At 53.8% G+C, this 16482-nt stretch overlaps 1 protein-coding gene and 1 long non-coding RNA gene across 43 annotated transcripts in view; one reads left to right on the forward strand and one right to left on the reverse strand.

The window, feature by feature from the left end:
- The window catches only part of GDPD5 (glycerophosphodiester phosphodiesterase domain containing 5), a 91830-nt gene that overhangs the window by 23837 nt on the left and 51511 nt on the right, over positions 1-16482 (reverse strand). For 40 of the 42 annotated variants that reach the window (XR_013404138.1, XR_013404150.1, XR_013404149.1 and 37 more), the window contains one exon: positions 3399-3502. Coding sequence is in view for 10 of the 42 variants with exons in the window: in XM_028833828.2 (XP_028689661.2) it covers positions 3399-3502 (104 nt within the window). In the remaining 32 variants the exon portion in view is untranslated. Of the gene's footprint in view, positions 1-3398; positions 3636-16482 lie in introns of all 42 variants that reach the window. The other 2 variants (XR_013404147.1, XM_077963835.1) reach the window with 1 other exon arrangement.
- On the forward strand, positions 594-4096 carry LOC144334380 (uncharacterized). Its single transcript, XR_013404167.1, has 2 exons — positions 594-2128; positions 3018-4096. It is a non-coding gene; the product is annotated as an uncharacterized LOC144334380 (long non-coding RNA).

Genomic DNA, 16482 nt, shown 5'->3' on the forward strand with positions numbered 1-16482 from the left:
CAAGCGATCCTCCTGTCTCAGCCTCCCTGGTGCCTGGGACTATAGGCACACACCACTGTGCCTGGTGGGAATGAACTTTTTAAGGGGCCTGATAGATAGTGCTTAGATGCTCTCCGCAAAGAATGAACCACCTACATCCTCCTTGTACAAAGGGGGAAACTGAGGCTTGAAAGAGGCAGCAACTTGTTCAAGGTCATTAGAAAATCCGAGTCAGCACCAGGCAGCTTCAGCCTGCTGTCATCTGGGACCTTGCCAGAGAGCTGGGAAGGGACACCAGGAAGACCCCATGGGGCATTTGCCCTCCCTGGCCCTCACCCTCAGAGTCCAGGGGAAAATCTACTGCCTGGCAGATCACTGAAGGCACTCACCTTATCATACAGTTGGGAAACTGAGGCCTGAAGAGGGGCAAGACTTGCTCCTGATAACTATTCCTGAAAGATGTTCTGGTCCCATTTGTCTCTCAAGTGTGACCCCTTTTGGCAGGGAGGTCCTTCAGGACAGCAACAGCCCAGACGGCCCTCCCTGGCCTTCCTGTCTAGTGCTGATCCCTGGCTGTCACTCACACCCTCTTACTATATGAATTGAATTATTCTCAGAGATTTTTTTTTCTTTCTTTTTTTTTTTTTGAGACAGAGTATCACTCTGTTGCCCAGCCTGGAGTGCAGTGGTCTCCCAGCTACAGATGTGGTGTCCCAGGAAGCAGCCCTCATGTTTAGGTAGAGCTTTGAGTCTTCTCATGTTCATCATCTCATTTCATCCTCAGAGAGATCTGATGAGGTCAGCGTTACTCCCATTTTACAGAATGGGGTAAAATGAGATCTCGGCTCACTGCACTGCAACCTCCACCTCCCAGGCTCAAGCAATCCTCCCACCTCAGCCTCCTGAGTAGCTGGGACCACAGGCATATGCCACCACACCTGGCTAATTTTTTGTAGTTTTTGTAGAGGTGGGGTTTTTTCACGTTGCCCAGGCTGATCTTGAACACCTTGGACTCATGTGATCTGCCTGCCGGGCCTCCCAACGTGCTGAGATTACAGGCATGAGTCATTGTGCCTGGTTCCCAGAGACTCTTGAGACCATCAGGACTGGGCCAGGGCATCCTGAACCCCAGCACTGACTCCAAGAAACTGAGGTGACAGGCTGAAGAAGCTGCAGGTCTCCAGGCATCCCTAAGTGCCAGGCAGGCCTCCCCTTGCCACCTCCCCGACAGAGCAGGAACCCATCCTCCGCCTAAATCTCCCAGTGACAGGGAGTTCACTTTCTGGGTAGAGTGGGTGGCTCCATGGACATGATACAGTCAGGCAGGCTGAAGTTCCTGTCCCAGATCTGTCTGCTTCTTGCTGTGTGACATTGGAAAGGCTACTTAACCTCTCTAAGCCTTAGTCTCTTCAGTCTGTCCTCAATTCATGTTTTTGGCACTAACTGGTTGTGTGACCATGAATGAGTCTTGCCCCTCTCTGGGCCTCCATTTCCCCATCTGTACATGATGGGGGTAGACTTGATGATCTTCTAGGCAGCAGACTTCCAGTTTGGAAGAACTATCCGGGTCTGCAGTTGAGGACCAATAGGGAACGTTCCCATTTACTCATGATGGTGCCCATGCTTTGGACATCTGCAAAGATGAATAATTGATTTATGGCATTTAATAAAGGCCAGAGGCCACCTCTGGGACTCTGCCGGGGCTCTGGCTCATCTTGCTTGGCTGCCGCAGAGCAGGGGTGGGACCGCAGCATATTCTTGATTACGTTCATTAATAACAGAGGCACAGCCTGGTGCCATGCGGGGAAAAGTGGACACCCAGCTCCATGAACAGAGTCCCAGGATCATCACAGAATCCTAAACCACAGCCTGTCAGAAGCCCAGGGTCCTGAAAATCCCAAATACTAACATCATGCTGCCTCCCAGCTAGAGATGTGGTCTCCCAGGAAGCAGCCCTCATGTTTAGGTAGAGCTTTGAGCTCTGTTGTGTCCATCATCTCAGTTCATCCTCAGAAAGACCTGATGAGGTCGGAGTTATCCCATTTACAGAAGGAGAGGCTCAGAGAGCACCGGGGACTTGCTCACGGCCACGCTGACCTGAACATCTGATCAAAAGGAAGGAATAGGCCAGGCGCGGTGGCTCACACCTGTAATCCCAGCACTTTGAAAGGCCGAGGCAGGCGGATCACGAGGTCAGGAGATTGAGACAATCCTGGCTAACACGGTGAACCCCGTCTCTACTAAAAATACAAAAACTTAGCTGGGCGTGGTGGCGGGCACCTGTAGTTCCAGCAACTCGGGAGGCTGAGGCAGGAGAATGGCATGAACCCGGAATGCGGAGCTTGCAGTGAGCTGAGATTGTGCCACTGCACTCCAGCCTGGGCAACAGAGCAAGACTCCGTCTCCAAAAAAAAAAAAAAAAGGAAAGAACAGCAATGGATGGGGAGTGAGGAGCCAGGCTTCCAAGCCCCAGCTCTGTCCCCAACTGGCTGTGTGACCTGGGCCTGTTTCCTTATCTGTCAATGGAACCCTGGGTCCTTGCCCTCCTCCCATGACCTCCCACTGCTTAACAAAAGGCAGGCGATGGAATAGGGAAGAGGAAAAAAACAGGTGCCCCTCCTGTACCCAGGAAAGTGGCTCAGACAGCCCTGCCTTTGGATCTGAGGTACCCACAAAGGACCTTGAGCTGTCCCCAAGCTCATCTGCCAGCCCTGCCCAGGGCCTGGCTAAGGGAGTTAGGAGGCCTAGGCTCTGGGGCTATCTCCTCTGCAGAGACCTCTGAGCTGTAGATTTCTTGTCTACAAAGGGGGTGACCAGAGGCCCCAGCCCCGGCTGAGCCCTGGCCCAGCCTTATGTCCCTATTTTCCATGGTCACAGCACCGGGAAGGAGCGTCCTGTGTCTCCCCAGTGGGCTTTGGCTCCTGTAAGCCTTTGTTCTTTTAGGCTCCCCTCCACCTCTTCAGGAGGCCAGGAATGCAGGCTGAATCATCAATGCAAGCACCAAGGAGTCTCCAAGACCAGCCCCTAAAGTTCCCCAGGTTTCAATCCCAGCCATTCTTTAAGGCCCAGTTCCCATGCCTCTTCCTCCAGGAAGCCTTCCCTAAATACCCAGGGACTCCCCTCAGGGCATGGATCTCTCTTTGTGTCCTCCTCTTCTTTCTTGCCAGTCTGTGATACAATCCCCACCCACACCTCAGGCACTTCCCACTACAGTCCCACAGCAGCCTCCTCACCAAAGCCCTGGAGGCGGGCAGGACAGAGGCTCCCAGGGAGTAGGCCCTGCCCAGGGCCACACAGAGAGCTGGTGGCAGAGCTCAGAGGGCCAGCCTGGGAGACAGGCTCTAACTCCAGCCCCCAGGTCCCAGCTACTGGCTACCCGGCTCTAGGCCCTTCCTCCCCCGCCCACTGCCCCCACTCACCAGTTGAATTCATCATAGTCATTGTGGACTTCCCACCAGAAGTAGAGCCAGGTGAGCGTGAGGCCGAAGGTGAAGGTGAGGAGCAGGAACCAGAGGCGCTCCCACTGGAAGAGCAGAGGAGGAGGGGGTTAAGCGGGTCAGGGGCCAGCCCCTTAGGCTGCCTCCCAACAGAATGTGTCCCCCTCCCTCCCACTTTGTAGCCAAATCTGCCAGGCAGAAATTCCTGCCCTCTTTACCCTGGGAGAAACTGAGGTTCAGAGAGGGGAAGTGACCTGTCCACCATCACCAAGCCCAAAGTCACAGAGTGGTGGAGAGCCAGGGGCAGTCAGGGCCTCCCCGTCGGGGCTGTGCTCTTTTCACTGTGGCCTGCAGCCTTTCCATCATGTACTGCTCTCCCTGTTCTGGGGATGGCTCCCTTGGTGCAGGCACAGTGATCGGCAGTCTGTGAAGTCACATCCCTCACACACATGCCTACAAAGAAGGCACTGTTCTTCTCCACCTCTACCCCCTGCTACCGAGAAAAACACTGAGGCCCAGAGAGGCCAAGTGACTTGCCCAGGTCACACAGCAAGTTAGCAGAGGATTCAGGACCAGCACCCTGGTCTCTGGACTGGAAGAAGTACAGAAGTGCTGTGTTCTGCTGCCTCCACTGGGCCAGATACCCGTCTCCAGCCAGGTGGAAGTGGGGTGGCGGGGGACACTGACACCACCACTGCTGTTTCCTGAGGGGCCAGCTCAGGCGTCTGCAGGCACTTCCTCCTGGACCTCTGGTTTCTCCCTGCTTTCATCCGTCCCCTTATCTTGGAAGCACAAAAAGCTTGGAATATCCTGCATCCCGGGAAACTGCTGAGATCATCAGAACAAGTCAACAGCCCTTGAGGAGAGGTCAGTGTGAGGAAGAACCAAGACTACCTTTCTTTTGAGGGTGTGAAGTCCCGGAGGCAGCCCTACCTCTGGGCTCCCTGCTATGTTTCTAAACCATCCCAGTTTAACCTCTTCATGGCTCCTTACTGATAGCCGACCTGGAGTGTGGCCCCCTGATCTCTCCAGCTTCAACGTCCACAACCAGTTCCTACAACCTGGAAGGGCCACTGTCTGTGGGCTTGTTCCCTGAACATTCCCACTCACCTTTCAAGTCAGCTCAAATATCACTGCCTCTGTGAAGCCTCCCTGGATCCACCCTGCCACTCTCATGCCTGCTGCACTGCTCCCACAGCATCAGCATCCCTCTGTCTAAACTCACGCTCTGCACACCATGACCTGCTCACTGTGTCCCCCAGACAAGTGTGGGTTCTGCAAGGATGGAGACTGAGCCGACTTCCACTCCACTAGTACTTTATGACCACATGCAGGATTGGGCAGGAAGGAGGGAAAGTCCTCTCACTGTCCAGAATCCCTCCATCCCCACACCATGCAGACACCATCAGTCTACCTGGGAACCTCAGATCCCTGTCACCACTTACAAGCTGTGAAACCTTGGGCAAAGTACTCATCCTTTCTGTAACTCAGTTTTCACCTCTGTGAAATGAGGGCAATACTAGTACTTATGCCATGGGATTGATGGAGAATTAAATGAGATAATATAAGTCAGGTGGCTTGGCAAGCACTCAGCACACTACCAGCGTATCTGTGACATCCTCTGCTTCTCCAGAATGTAGGAAAGGCCTTCACACCCTAATGGTCCATGACTCCATACCCACTAAGGGCCTGCTCCATGCCTCACCTTCGGCAAGAGGGCTGGTGCCTGGGTGACCCTCCTGCCCAGGTGGGTCACTCCAGTTGGGCGACTTGTGCTTGGGTGAGCAGCTGCCACCACTCCTTGTTATGTGCAGAGCCAGACTGCCTTGCTTAGCCTCACTTTGTACAGAAACAGAGAGGCAAAGGTGACGACACCCTGAGGCCCAGTATTTCTAGCAGGTTTAGGTTTGGGGAGGTGGCTTCTCAGAGAGTAGGCCACTTGTGTCTGCCCCAGCTGGATACAAGAATGGCACAAGCTCCAGTTCCAGGCACAGCAAAGCCCAGCCTTGGTCAAGAATAGGGAAACCCTGGCTAGGAGCAGGGCAGGACTTGTGCCCTTCTAGATCAATCGAACCGTAGGAGCCACCACCCAGAGAATGACCGAGTCCCTAGACTCAGTCCTGCCTCCCATGGAGGCAGTCTGGGTCTGCACATGACCGTCCCTCCACCATCCTCCAGCCAGCACCCCAGGACTAGTCTTTCTCAGAATCCCTCTTGCCACCTCAAATTCTTTTTTGCTCATAACAGCCTTCATTTCCTGCGGAGTGCAGCTGGTGAGTCCCACGCCAGCTTAAACATCTGAGTCTCGCAAAGGGTGAACCATGTCTTTAGACTGACACCCATCTGGTCATGTCATGCCCCAGCTTGAGTCTCCCACTGGCCAGAGCTTCTCAGTAGATATCAGGGCCTACTCTGTCTGGCCCAGGCCAGCTCTGTGCTTTATGCCCCATGCACAGAATTACATATGGTTCCCCAAACAGGCTCTCCAGACCCCAAGCCTTCACACAGCCGGAGCCTCCATCTAGAAAGCAACCTGTCTCTGCTCCATTAGGCAAACCCCTACTCCTTCCAGAGTGCTTCCTCCCTGAAGACTGCCCTGTCTCGCAGGGTGAATCCCATCTCCGCAGAGCTCTGTAACCCATGCAGCCATCTCTCTTATGGCTCAGACCCCACAGTTCTAGAACTCTATACATGTCAGTCTCCCTGCTGTACATAAGTGCCTTGAGATCTAGGCAGTCTTTGTGTTCCAGGTGGCACAGGAACTTGAGAAAGATTTGATAATGAAATGATAGGTGAGGAAACACCCTTTCTCCTACCCTGGCATTTCACCAGGGTAAGAGATTTCCCTCAGGCTTAACACCCAATCCCCACAAAGAAGTGCCTAGTCTTCTACAGAGCCCACGCTGGCAGTGCTAGATGGCTGTCTGTCCACAGACACCACTTTGCCTCCTCAGGGGCAAGGCCTGTGTGCCTCTGACCAGCAGAGAAGGTTCTGAGAGGGACCTAAGTGAGGGGTGAGCCTCGGCCTAGGATGGGTGTGGTCCCAGGCAAGTACCCTAGAGGTGGGAAGGTAGAGAACCTGCCATAGGCGCTGGGAAGACGTCCTGTGGCCGGGATGATGCAGGGCCCAGAGGCAAGGCTGACAGGGGGCCGGGAAGACCACAGGGGCTGGGAGGGCCCATGGCAGCCAGGGTCCTATGCCCCAAAGGCCATTGTCCTCACGTGTCCAAATCCTTACAGTGGAGCAAGGCAGGGCAAGAATGAGGGGCTGCACCTCCCACTCCTGGGAACCAGCCAAAACTAGAGCTGGCGGTGGTGGGGGGTGAGGCATCCAGGCATGGAAGGAATGCAGGCAGGGCCCAAGCAACAAGGCGTCAGGAACCCCATGATCAGAACTAGGGCATGAGCTGGGGTTGGGTCAACCTAGGGATTAAAGCCCTGGGAGCTGAAGCCGGAGGCCACAGGGAGCCTGTAGATGGGGACGAAGAGGCCCTAGCACAGAGGGAGGCAGGCAGCGGGGGTCACTCTAAGAACAATCAGAGGAAAACACTGAATGGCAGGGGCTGGAAGGAAGGGAAGGGGAAGTGAGGAAGTAGCTGGAGGAAGTGGCCTGGGGAGCAGCTTCACTGATAAAGAGGCCCCAATGGCACTAATGGTCCTTGTCAGGGCACATTACAGCAGAGAGAGGCCTGCCCGCTCCACCCATTAGCAAGCCAATCTGGCCCTGCTCCCAGAGACACGGAGCAGTGATTGCTGCCTCAATGCCCCGGCCACGGCCTCCTTCATCTCTCATAGTCTGCATAACACTAGGGATTGTTTATTTAGGGGTATCTACCCCCATTGCACAGAGGCTCAGAGAAGGGCCACCACATATGGCTGAGCAAGTTTTGCACTGCCCCCTAAGAAGTGCCACTCACATCATGGTGACCATCAATGTGCATATTTATTATGATGATTTGCTGGCACATGGCAGTCGTGTCCTAAGAAAGGGGCGCTTTTTGCTAATTTGCATAAAGGCTCAACACGGGTGAGTGGAGGGGAGTCAGAGGGGTCAGCAGGTAGGGGAGGAGTGGGGATAAGATTTGAACCCAGGCATACTGACTGGACTCTACAGGCCCCCCTTGGGAGGCAGCCTGAACAGCTCCCCTCAAAACCCACCTTGCCCTCTGGGACCCAGTATGGTGATCCCAGGTCCAGCCTGGTTCCCTGGATTTCTCTCCTCCATCTCTCTGACCCCTAGGCCAGACCTGATGCTCCTTCAGGAAGCCTTTCCATCCCTCCAGGCCTCAAAGGCCTCCCCTCCCTGACCATCCTGCACAGACTCTTGGCACCCACCACCGTGACCCTCAATCAAATTGTAAATTGTGGAGATGGAAAGAGCACGGGCTCTAAAGAGCTGGCTCTGCCACTCAACATGTCACTTGGCCCCTCTGAGCCTTGGTCTCCTTGCTGTAAATGGGAATAACAGCCCTTCCCTCGGAGGGAGGCTGTTAAATGAGCCGAAGGGCTTCAAGTGGCACACAGTAGGCGCATAATGAGGGCTGGCTCACTGGGCTGTGGGCTCCCTCAGGGCAGGAATAGCCTGAGCTGTCTCTATGTCCCCTGGTCCTAGCATCACGCTGGCCACAAGGTGGTGGTCACCTATGGCGTGAGGGACAGAAGGAGGTATGGATGTGAGACAGGGCGACAGAGGGGTGCTCAGGGCCACCAGTGGGCAGGACCATCGTGTAAGCCCCAGACTTACCCTCAGGGAGCAGGAGAAAAGCTGAGTGGGCTGGGGCTTGGGGAGCAGCTGGCTCCTAGGGTAGGCATCAGGAGGAGTGTGCTGGAGGCTGCCCAAGGAGGGACCAGACAGGGCGAGCAGCTGGGGCAGGAGTGGCCCCTGGCTGTGGATGGGGTAGGATGCTGATTCCTGCCCCAGGGGATGGAGGCTGAGGTCGGAACTGCTGCGATGGAGAATCCTGGAGGCTCCATCCCAGAGGTTGCTGCATCTCCTTCCATTCTTACCCTAACCCTCCAGGAACAGGAGCCCCTCTGTAGCAATCTGGGCAATTGTGGGTCAATTTCCCTGAAGGCCAGTCCTTCTCTTCACTGTCTCCTGAGGATGGTCATGTCTTCTCTTCACCCCTCCTTGTCTCTGTCCTGTCCCACCCACCCCAGAGCCCTCCATGTTCAGAGAAGAACACAGAGAAAGACCTCATTAGCAGCGGGAGCTCGTAGAGTCACAGAGCACAACTGCAGCCGCAACCCTGGCCCCACAGAGGACACATGGACATGGCCGCTGGGGTGGGATGGCTCTGCTGCTGCCTTTTGCCACGGTTACAGGCCCCTGCCACTGTAGACTGCAGCCCCAGGCCAAAATGCACACAGCTGCCCCTCCCACTACTAGGGACCCTGAAGGTTATGGAGCACCTCCCCTGGGTCTCTTAACAGAACCTGGGGTCTAAAGTCTACACACATCTCTCTGAACGTTATAGACTTTCAGAATCCCAGAGCTCCCCTGCCTGTCCCCTTGCCCTGGGGCAGAGAGAGTGTCTGCAGCCTCCAGGACAGGAGCTTACCCTGCTCTACTCCACTGGCTCCTGGGAAGTGGTCTCTCCTTCCAGATGCTGCCTGGTCCTTCTGTGGACTCAAAATTCTTCCTTCCAAGACATGGAGCCTGACAATGGGAGGCTGGGTTGAGGGAGTCTAGCAATATTGGGTTTGAATCCCAGACTGGCCACGACTGAGTGACCTTGGGGAAGACATTTACCTTCTCTGTGTCCCAGCTTCCTGCTCTGTAAAATGGGGACAGTATCGGCATGCTGCACAGACCACTGAAGCCTCCCGTGCACAGTGTCTGGTGATACTGACCTTCTGGGCAGGGGAGTTATTGCCCTCCCCCCGCTCCCCGGGAGGTGGAGCTGAAATCTGCCTCCTCCACTGCTCCCCTGCAGCTGGTTCTCTGATACCACACAAAACAAGGCCAACCAAAGGGTAAGAAATATTGGGGTCAAATGACTACAGAGTGGAGAATACACAAAAGAGCTGGATTTTCACACGGGCCCTTCTCCCCACTGGCTGTGTGGCTGTAGGTCAATCGCTCAGGACCTCTGACCTCAGATTCCTCCTCTGTTCACAGAATGACATCACCACCACCTCACAGGAGGACTGCCAGGCCCCAGCACGATTACAGATGTAAGCTGTAAGTCGCCAAATCCAGGATCGTTCCTGTAATTATCATTTCGCATCTGACAGACCTTTAATTATGTGAAGACAGTGATCAAGCCTTTCCTCCCTGCTCTACACCACATCTCTCCAGCTGCTGAGGACAGCCAGGTTGATTGCCTGCCCCCAACCCAGAGTGGGTGCCATGGTCAGCCAGATGCAAAGGCCAGGCCTGGCTCTGTAGGCTGTGGCCCTGGGAGCCAGCACCAATGGAGGAAGAAGACCCTGGCACGACAGCTGCCTGATCTCACTCACAGGCTGCATCCTGGGCTGTCGGGAACAGAGCCCTGTGTGAGCTCACCATGGCACTGGGGGACTGGGGCTGGGTGGGGATGGTACTCCTAAGAGCCCTTTACTTGCTGCATCTCATCATCCCCACAGTTCTTCGAAGCAGAGGAAACCAAGTCTCAGAGGAGGGAAGAGACTTGCCAAGGTTACAAAGGGCACACATAATGGTGGAACCACAATTCACAACCAGGTCTGTGTACCTCCAGTGTCCCCAGCCATCTCGGGGCAACAAGGGGCAGGACATGTAAATTATCCTTGCCTGACCAAGGAGGAAACAGGCTCAGAGGAACAGGGCCTTGGCCAAGGTCACACTTTGAGTCACAGGCAGCGCCAGAGCAGGGACCCTAGGATTTCAGAGTTAACTAAGATGTCAGAGATTATCTCGCCTCATCTCCTAAAGATCCAACTAAGAAATGGAGAAACCACGATCTAAAGAAGGAGAATGGCCTGGAAATGTGGGCAAGAGATTAGGACATTAGTATATTAGTGCAAAAATCATGGGGAATTCAACTTACGGTGTTGGGACATCTGGATATTCATTTGGTAACAACTATAATTAGACCCCCACCTCACACCCCGTACCAAACTAAATCTCAGTGTCTCTCCTCCACATCCTTACCACCCTTCTCTTCCAGTCATCTACATACATGTATTGAGCCCTTAGACACTCAGAGATAAATCAGGCCACCCTGAGCCAAGACTGGCAGCAAACAGCTCCAATCCTGGGAATTGGTGTGGTGAGCAGTGAAAACACAGGTTGCTTAGGAGCTCAGAGCCCAGATCCTTAACACTGTTAGTTATAGGAGGAGGGGTGAGCTAGAAGCCTTCCTGGAGGAGGAGACACCTGCAGCAAAGTGGAAGGAAAGGGTTTGTTGAGAGGACAACGTTGGGGAGCCTCAATCCAGACAGAGAAAAGGAGCAGAGGGCCTGAAGGCACAGGGCAAAGCAGGCTTTGTTTTGGGGAACTGGTTCTTTATGGGCTTATAAAAGCTTTCCCTATATAAAAGAATCAGCCTTCACACACGCTGTATATTTTTTCTCATATATCATTTGAATTAATTTTATTTATCATGCTTTCTGCACAGAAATTTAAATTTTTATATAGTCAAATCTATCCCTCTTTTCCTTTATACATTTTGCCTCTGGTATTGTATTTAAGAAGGGTGGCCCAAAATTATATATTTAAGTAATATTTTACACCCACGATTTCTCAGCTTCATTGTTTACATTTCAATCTGCAATCCACCCATCGGACATCCATCTATATATAGTTCCATATGGATATCACGTGTGCGGAAAGAGGTTTAAAAGCCTTATCTCTAAAGCATGAAGACTAGAATTTCTTTTACATCTTTCCAAGTTGTTTAAATTTTTTCAACAAATGTATGCCTTCAAAATGGGAAAAAAGTTTAAAAATAGAAAAAAATACATCTTAATCCATCTGCAATTTATTTTGGTGTGAAGTAAGAGGCAGGGATCTAATTTTACTTTCACCAAATGGATGCTTCAGCTGTCCCTACATCGTTTGTGATACTGGTAGTAATTTCTACATTCGTTCACCACACAGTGAGTTCTCAAATGCCTGTGGTTGTGTTTCCAGGTTTTCCAACCTGGCCCAAGGCAGCCCCTTGCCCCTTGTGTGGGCTCTGCCTGGCACAGCTCCTTTTTGCTTGGCTAAGCCCTCTCCCCAGTGGTTCCAGCTCTTCTTTGAGGTCCCAGAGCCCAGCTGCGCCCTCAGCATGTGGTCCTACAGAGACCAAGAGGGAGAGATGGAGGAGTGCCTACCCCTGAATCTGCCACCTGCAAGCCAAATCTTGGGCATCTCAGCTCTTCCAATGGTCAGCCTTTTCCACCTTCACCAAGTTCCAAATGGGGGGACTGATGCATGGGAAAGCCTAAAAAATGTCAGCTGGAAAGGGTGCAGGGAGCTCCCAAAAGGGAGAGATGGGCAAGCTATGCAGGATTACCCTGGCCCTGATCCGGGAGATTTGGGGGAGGTGGCGGCCTGGGGAGGTTGGAGAGATATTGCAGCATTAGGGCCAAGCAGGGAAAGGGATTAGAATCCCCACCCCCAGCTAGCTCCTGACAGCCTAAGAGGCTGGATTTATTTTTCTGGACTACAGAGAGCTGGGCAATCAGGCCTCTGTCCTTGCTTCTGCTGGGGTGCACTCAGAGTGGTTCATTAGGCAGGAGAATGCAATTAAGTCCTGCCTGGAGCACCCTGTCTCTCCCAGCCTATCCCTTCACTGGCATCAGCCCCTTGGGGAGACATGAGCAGAAAGGCTGAGGAGCCCTTAGGAAGGACCATCCCAGATCCCTTCTCAGGGATGGGTGGCCATAGTCCCCTGGTAATGCCCCATCTCCTGCCCCACCCTTGCTCCATAACCCAACACTCAAGGTGTTCACAGAGTGTCATCAACAAGACTTAGCCACTTCCCCTGGAGTGTGGCATGGTCATGCCAGGTGCCCTTGGTGCTATTCTGCGAGGAGCTAGGCAGGGTGTGGAGGTTTCCGAAGGCAAGAGACTGGATGGCTTTATCGCAGCGATAAATCCCCACCTCCTTGTGCTGCAACAAACCAGCCCCTCCTCTTTCTCTCTCGTGGATGTAATAATATCATCTCCTAGTTTCTTATCCTTATAGGAATCCTGCAATTTCAGAAGTGGGAAAAATAAAGCTCAGAGGGCCTCTCTCTCACCCCTGCCGGGCCTGTTTTCCTCAAAGCACTGGAGGAGAGAAAGCCATCACTTTGAAAGTTTGTAGGGAGGGCACGTTTTCTGCAGGGTTGGAACAATGGTCTCTTCGGTACAAGGCAGGAGGCACATTCCTATCCACGATCTAATTGTATCTGCAGGACATAGATTCATACCTCCACTTAACCCACAAGCAAGCTCAGGCCCAGAGAGGGTCTGGGCCTGACCTGACATCACACACTCAGTCACTGGAAGGCAGGGTCAAGTTCAGACTGCAGCTCCCTTGCCAGGAATGCCCAGTGGCATCTGGCTCTATCCAGCCACACCCTGGAGCCCATCTCAAAGGCTGCTTCATCCCTGAAGCCTGCACTGATTTCCTGAGTGGGATCCATTCTTTCCAGCTCCATATCCTGGACACAAATCCACATGGCTGACAGGACAAAAAGTGGGGACCAGCTGGGAACCTCATCTCTTCTTCCCTCTTGTGCACTGGCAGAGCCCAATTCCAGCTCCAAGGGTGATCTGGGAGGTCCCTCTGGCCGAGGCAGCACCCTCCACTGCCAACCACCGCCAGGAGCACAGGAGGCAGCACCAAGAACGCAGCACGCACCCGTCCACACATGTACGCCTACATTCTCCACCAGCTCTCTAGGGGTTCAGCCGCCCCACCTGGTCAGCAAGATGGCAGTCACATCCCCTAACTACTTCCTCACTCGCTTATGAACACATACGCTCAATCCTCCTTCCAGTCATTCATTCAGCAAATCTTGTCCGAGGACCTCCTCTGAGTCAGGTCCCTGGAGTGTGCAGGCCCAGGCCCTTTCCTAAAGAGTTCAGTGGGAAACAAAAAATCACAATCCACATGGCCAGCACAGGTCAACGTGCTGTCGGACCCCAGGGGAGCGAGGAAGGCGGGGAGAGAGAGCAGTGAGGAGAGAAAGGAAGAGGAGGGCTATTTTTTGGCAGAAGTTGGGGGCATGGAGGGGGATTTGCAATGAGTCTTAAGGGGCAGAGAGGAGAAAGGGTATTCCAAGCAGAGGGAATGGCAGGAGCAAAGGCCCAGTGCTATGAAGGGTGAGGTTATCCTGGGGATGCGGAGAAGCTCAGGGTGGCTGGCATGGACGAGCATGGAGGGGAAGGGGCAGAGGAGCTGGGGATGGATTTGCCTAGAGCGAGTGTCTTCCTGCCAAGGCAGGGTGATGGGGGGTTCTCATCATATCCCATCATAGGAGACAGGCAACTGGGGTTGGGGAGGCTTATTTGTCTGTTCTACCCACCCCTCCTGTGCTATTCCTGGACTCTACCGAGACCGCTCTTCTCTCACTTGCTCCTGTGGCACAGCATGGGTTCCCATCTCCAGGACCGGCCTCCATCCACCCACGCTGGGCATCACAGAAGGATGAGATTCACTGTCAGACACTCCTTCCTCTGCAGCTCAGTCCACAGCCAGTCCACGGATGATAACTTCTAGGTGTCTCTGGAATGCCTCCCCTGGCCTGCATCCCTGTGTATACCTCCTCACTCCCCACACAGACACCTGAGGCCTCACTGGCCCTCCCACCTCCACCTGAGGCCCTCAGAGCATTCTCCACAATTTGACCACAGTGCTCCTCACACAGCCTGAGCCTGGCTCAGGCCCCCACTTGCCCAGGATGAAGCCCAGGCTCTTCAGTACAGCTTCAGGCTCAGGCCTACTGAGCAGCACCCTTCCCCCTCCCTGCACCTGAGCCGGTGGACTGAATTCCTTTCAGTTCCTGAACACAAGACACTTGTGCACACGGTTCCCCCTACCCTGAACATTTCCCCGGTATGGGGAGATGGGGCTGATCCTCCCAGAGGCCAGCTCAGGCAAGCCTTCCCTGCCCCCAGGGTTTCCCCAGGCCCCCAAAATGATCACCCTGGGTGGTCCAGGTGTGTCTGTTCTTGTCTGTTCCGCCACAAGCCTGGGGGCCCTTCAAGGGAGGGGAGAACCAGGTCTGATACACTTATGACCCCAGAGCAGGTAGCAGGACAGATTTGTTGATTAAATAAGTAATCAGGGCACCCCAGACAAGACTGTTTGGTGTGGAACAGATGAGAGGGCACAGGCCTGAGGGTGTGAGCGGCGTCAGTGCAGGCTGTGCCCTCAGCCGCTTGGCCTGAGTAACTCCCTTGCTCTTCCTGGAGGAAATCAATTAAGATTATAGCAGCCTTCAAAAGGTAAATGTACTACGGAAGTGCAAGAATTGGCTATCATGGTCTGTCTCTTTCAATGTCTCTGGCTGGGAAGTTCCTCCAGGCATCTGACCTATATCCATCTCTAAAGAGAAGCTGGTTTTGACACTGCCTTTTGCAGACACAGTCTTCAGGGGACCCTGTGGGGATGGCCTGAGAACAGTCTTCTGTCCTACCAAGTCCTTAATTGGCAGTATTAGAGTAATGAGTCACAGACAACAACCAATTAATTATCCCCAGTTATAAAAAGCTCTGCTTCCCCTTCCTGGCTGTTGAGTGAGCCCGGCCTCCTGCTGCCAGGCTCCTCCACTCCTCAGAACTGGGGGCAAGAGAAGAGGCCATTTCACCTCTCTGGTCCTTGGTTTCCTGCTTCTTTATTTGTTAAGTGTGTGTCCTGGGGGGCTGGGGGGCAAAGGCTTGGAAGAGGTGGGAATGTGTCAGGCTGGGGGCAGGAAGGAGGGAGAGGAAGGGGCCCTTCCCAGGCTCTCTCCATGCACACTCTCCACTTCCCAGGATCCACTTCAGGGCCCAGGGTTGGATCCTAACCAGGGAAACACTGAGGCTTCCAAGCCTGGCATTCAAGGCTACTCCCTATCTTGTCCCAAATGCTCCTGGTGCAGTGCTCTTTCTCCTCCATCAGGCAACTTCCCAAGTCCCCCTGCCTTTCTTCTTCCAGCAAACTGTCACTTAAACCCACATCTTCAACACACGCTATCTTCCCTAGTCTCCAGCAGTTTAGGCTGCAAATCTATCGTCAGCCTGTGTGGCTGATTTCTCCATGTGTAAAATGGGTACACAATTAAACATGGCCCATGCAGATGTTACAACAATGACCAGGACAATGCATGTAAACTGTTTGCTCCCTGCATACAGTAGGTACTCAATAAATGTTAACAGATACTATTACTTTCATACTTCATTTTCCAGCCTAAGAATGAGAATAAAATGCCTTGTGACTCTCCCACCTTTCAGCCCATTTCGCAGATGAGACCCAGGGAGATCTGGTTTCACAAGAGTTGAACCCAGGCTTCTCTGAGTTGGGAGATACAGGAGAATTCCCCCTGCGGCGGCAATGGTGAGAATAAGGAGAGACACCAGGCTCACTGGCAGAGCCCTCTCCACCACCCCTCAGCCCAGGCAGCTCTCCTCTCCCTGCCAGCCCCCATGGAGCTCACGCAAGGCCTCTATTTGTTCAGCAAAATTTCTGGAGCCCCTACCCTGCACCAGCCATGTCTTTGAGAAACCAGACTGCTATTCCTTCGTTGCGAGAGTCCAGCCCCATTGCTGCCCTCACCCAGTTGCCTCAGGGAGGAATAGGGACAGAAAAGAGAAACAGGGAGAGAGAGAAAGGATGAGGGGTAGAGGCTTGGAACCAGGAAATAGGAGGAGACAGGGGGTGGAGCAAAGTGAGCAACTGCAGGGAGAAAGGGGCGGGTGAGCAGAGGATGCTCATCTTCAGCTATGAGTTTGGGGTCACCTGAGGTGAGCTCAGCCCTTTCTGCAGAGGCGCTGCCACCCAGAGCCGCTGCAAAACCTATACCCTCTCCTTGCCTAGCTCATGGCCCCCTGCTGCCCCTCCAGCCTTGGCCCCAGACCCCTGCCCCAGATTGGTGACCCAGACCCTAGCCTTGCAGAGCACGTTCTGTTCTGGTTCTCAGTCAGCTC

This window comes from Macaca mulatta, chromosome 14 (assembly GCF_049350105.2).
Source record: "Macaca mulatta isolate MMU2019108-1 chromosome 14, T2T-MMU8v2.0, whole genome shotgun sequence".
NCBI lineage: Eukaryota > Metazoa > Chordata > Mammalia > Primates > Cercopithecidae > Macaca > Macaca mulatta.